General features: G+C 54.0%; 1 protein-coding gene across 1 annotated transcript; it reads right to left on the reverse strand.

Moving 5' to 3' along the window:
* Positions 1-284: 284 nt before the first annotated feature.
* On the reverse strand, positions 285-1979 carry DQ04_04161050 (GDP-mannose pyrophosphorylase; the record flags this gene model as incomplete). Its single annotated transcript, XM_009313391.1, has 1 exon — positions 285-1979. One exon carries the CDS (start codon positions 1977-1979, stop codon positions 285-287), a length of 1695 nt encoding a protein of 564 aa, XP_009311666.1.
* Between the last annotated feature and the right edge of the window lie 468 nt (positions 1980-2447).

Below are 2447 nucleotides of genomic sequence, written 5' to 3' on the forward strand. Positions count from 1 at the left end.
AAAAAAAAAAAAAAATAAGAGAACTGCGATGTGAATACGAAGTAAACGCAGCATCATATGTGCCAGGCCCCTGCAGCGAGCCGTGCACAGGAGACAATAAGGAGGGAGGGAAGTCTTCAATCCCCATCATCGTTGCTTTGTTTTATATTCTCTTTTTTTTCTCGGTTTTAAACCCTGTTCAGTTAGCTTGCACTTATGGCGCAAACGTTAATGTCACGCCGCACTCCTAACCTTCTTCACATCTCTCATTCTATCACGTACCTTTCTCAACCTCCTCCTCCGTTCTAGGTTCGGGCCACCGAGTCTGTCACATCCGCCTCCACAAGGCACTGCGGGCCCACCGTGCTGCTCACCACCCGAACCCCCGGATTCACCATCGCAGAGGAGCCAATAATGGAGTTTGTGATAACTGCATTCGCACCAATCTCCGCGTTGTCTAAAATGACGCTATTCGTAATGCGCACATTCGCTCCCAGCGTCACGTTGCTACCAATAATGCTGCGAGTGATAAAAGAACTCCCTGTCGGCACGGAGCGTAGAAAGCTGCTCTTTATCTGAACCTGCTGAGATCCCTTTTTCGCCTGCAAATTAAAGGGGGAGTCCGGGAGCAAGTAGCTAAGAGTAAGAGCCCCAGCAGGTGGCAGTACTGGACCTACTATAGCCTCCATACCCTTCTTTCCGGATGATTTACGTTGCTGCTGTTGATGTGGGTGTTGATGTTGGGTGCCAGGAACGTTCGCCGCTGTCTCTCCCAGTTCTAGAAGATCGCTTTTAGCCGCTAAGATCTCGTGGTTCACAGCGAGAAAATCCTCCCGCGTTCGCACACGGTACACACGCATAGCCTCGTTCTCCCGCTCCTCGTAAATAGAACAACACACAAGAAGATTATCCGCCTCCGCAGGCAGCACAGAACCTGGGCATGCATTGAGGGTTTGCACAGAAGAGTCCCCTTCAAATAGCCAGTGCTTCGGAATGGAGAATTTGATCTTGCTGTCCGGCCGCAAAAAGACGTCAAGCTCCGCATTCACTGTGCTGTGCTGACTCCGTGCAAGGAACGGGATGCAATCTCGCTGCAGCGTCATTCCCTCACCAGCTGACTCCGCAATGTGGTGCATCACCCAGTGGCGCACCAGATAGGCATGCGCATCAATCGTGTCAGCGGCGAAGGTGAGATTCGGGCGCCGAGCCGTGAAGCCGAGGCTAATACGCGGCGCAGGACTGTCCTCGTATGGGCAAATAAAATGCAGGCGGTGGTGATGCACGTTTGTGCCATTTCCCGCTGCACTGTCGCTCTCGCCGGACTTTAAGCCCTGTACATCACCGCCGTCCGCGGTCTCTTCGGTTCCCTCCTCCTCATAAGCGGTGCAGGTGTAGCGGTATGTGTACGGCTTCACAGAGGGTGCGCCGCCCTGCCCCTTGCTGCTTTTCGGCCCATTCATCGGCGACGTCGCCAACGATGACGCCGTCCGCGTGCTCGCCAGTGGGCGGAACAGCAGCACTGACACAGCCGCAACCGAGCAGTAGAAGTTGCGAATAAAGTGCTCGACGTTCAGGCCGGGGAGGAGTGTGTCGCAGCTGAGCAACAAGGCATCACGTGGCTGGCCCAATTTGTCAGGCTTCAGTGAGTCCTTGTGTTTCAGGTACGCCTTGACAACATCGCAGGTGGTGGACGGTGTCTCGTTCTGCGTGAGGGGAATCAGCACAAAAACAAACGCAACAGAGGGAAACTCGCGGCAAAGGTAGCTCTGCAGTGCCGCATAGTCCTCGTTGACGCAGAGGTAGAAGGTACGGCAGCCGGCGGCGATCCATGGATACAGGCAGTACCATATCATAGGGCGGTTGCAGATGCAGAGCATCGGCTTGGGCTCATTGTCACATAGCGGACTAAGCCCCGGTGCCGTGCCTCCAGCGAATACAACAACATCAAATAGAAGCGAAACCGCCACCGACGGATGGGCGACAGTGGCGTGGGCCTGCATGTAATGGGTTTCCTTAATTCTCCGTTTGATTTTTTTTTTCGTTTGGTGTTTGCGACTAATTCTCTGTTGTTGTTGTTGTTTTGTATATGTATATTTTTTTTTGTTTGCCTCTGTGTGATTATCNGTTCAGTCTAATTACTCGCCTTACCACTCATCGAGTGCCCTTAACACGCGAGAGCCCTTTTTTTTTTCTTTTGGCTCTCTCTCTCTCTCTCTCTCTTTCTTTCTGTTTCGCATGGGGTGCGCCGAGACGGGAAAAGAAGGAAGCCCAAGGGAGGGGCAGGAGTGAGTGGACCCGTCACGGAGCAGAGAGGAGGAGACGCCTCGCGCAGCCCGGCCACAACCCGCCGCGCCAGACGCCCCACGCACGCACACAGGCAGAGAGATGCTCTTCCTTCTCCCGTGCCTCCCGAGAACCGCCTCCCGCAGAGGTGCACCACATACACACGAAAGCACTGAAGCCGTGTG

This window comes from Trypanosoma grayi (assembly GCF_000691245.1).
Source record: "Trypanosoma grayi strain ANR4 Tgr_416_V1, whole genome shotgun sequence".
Taxonomy (NCBI): domain Eukaryota; phylum Euglenozoa; class Kinetoplastea; order Trypanosomatida; family Trypanosomatidae; genus Trypanosoma; species Trypanosoma grayi.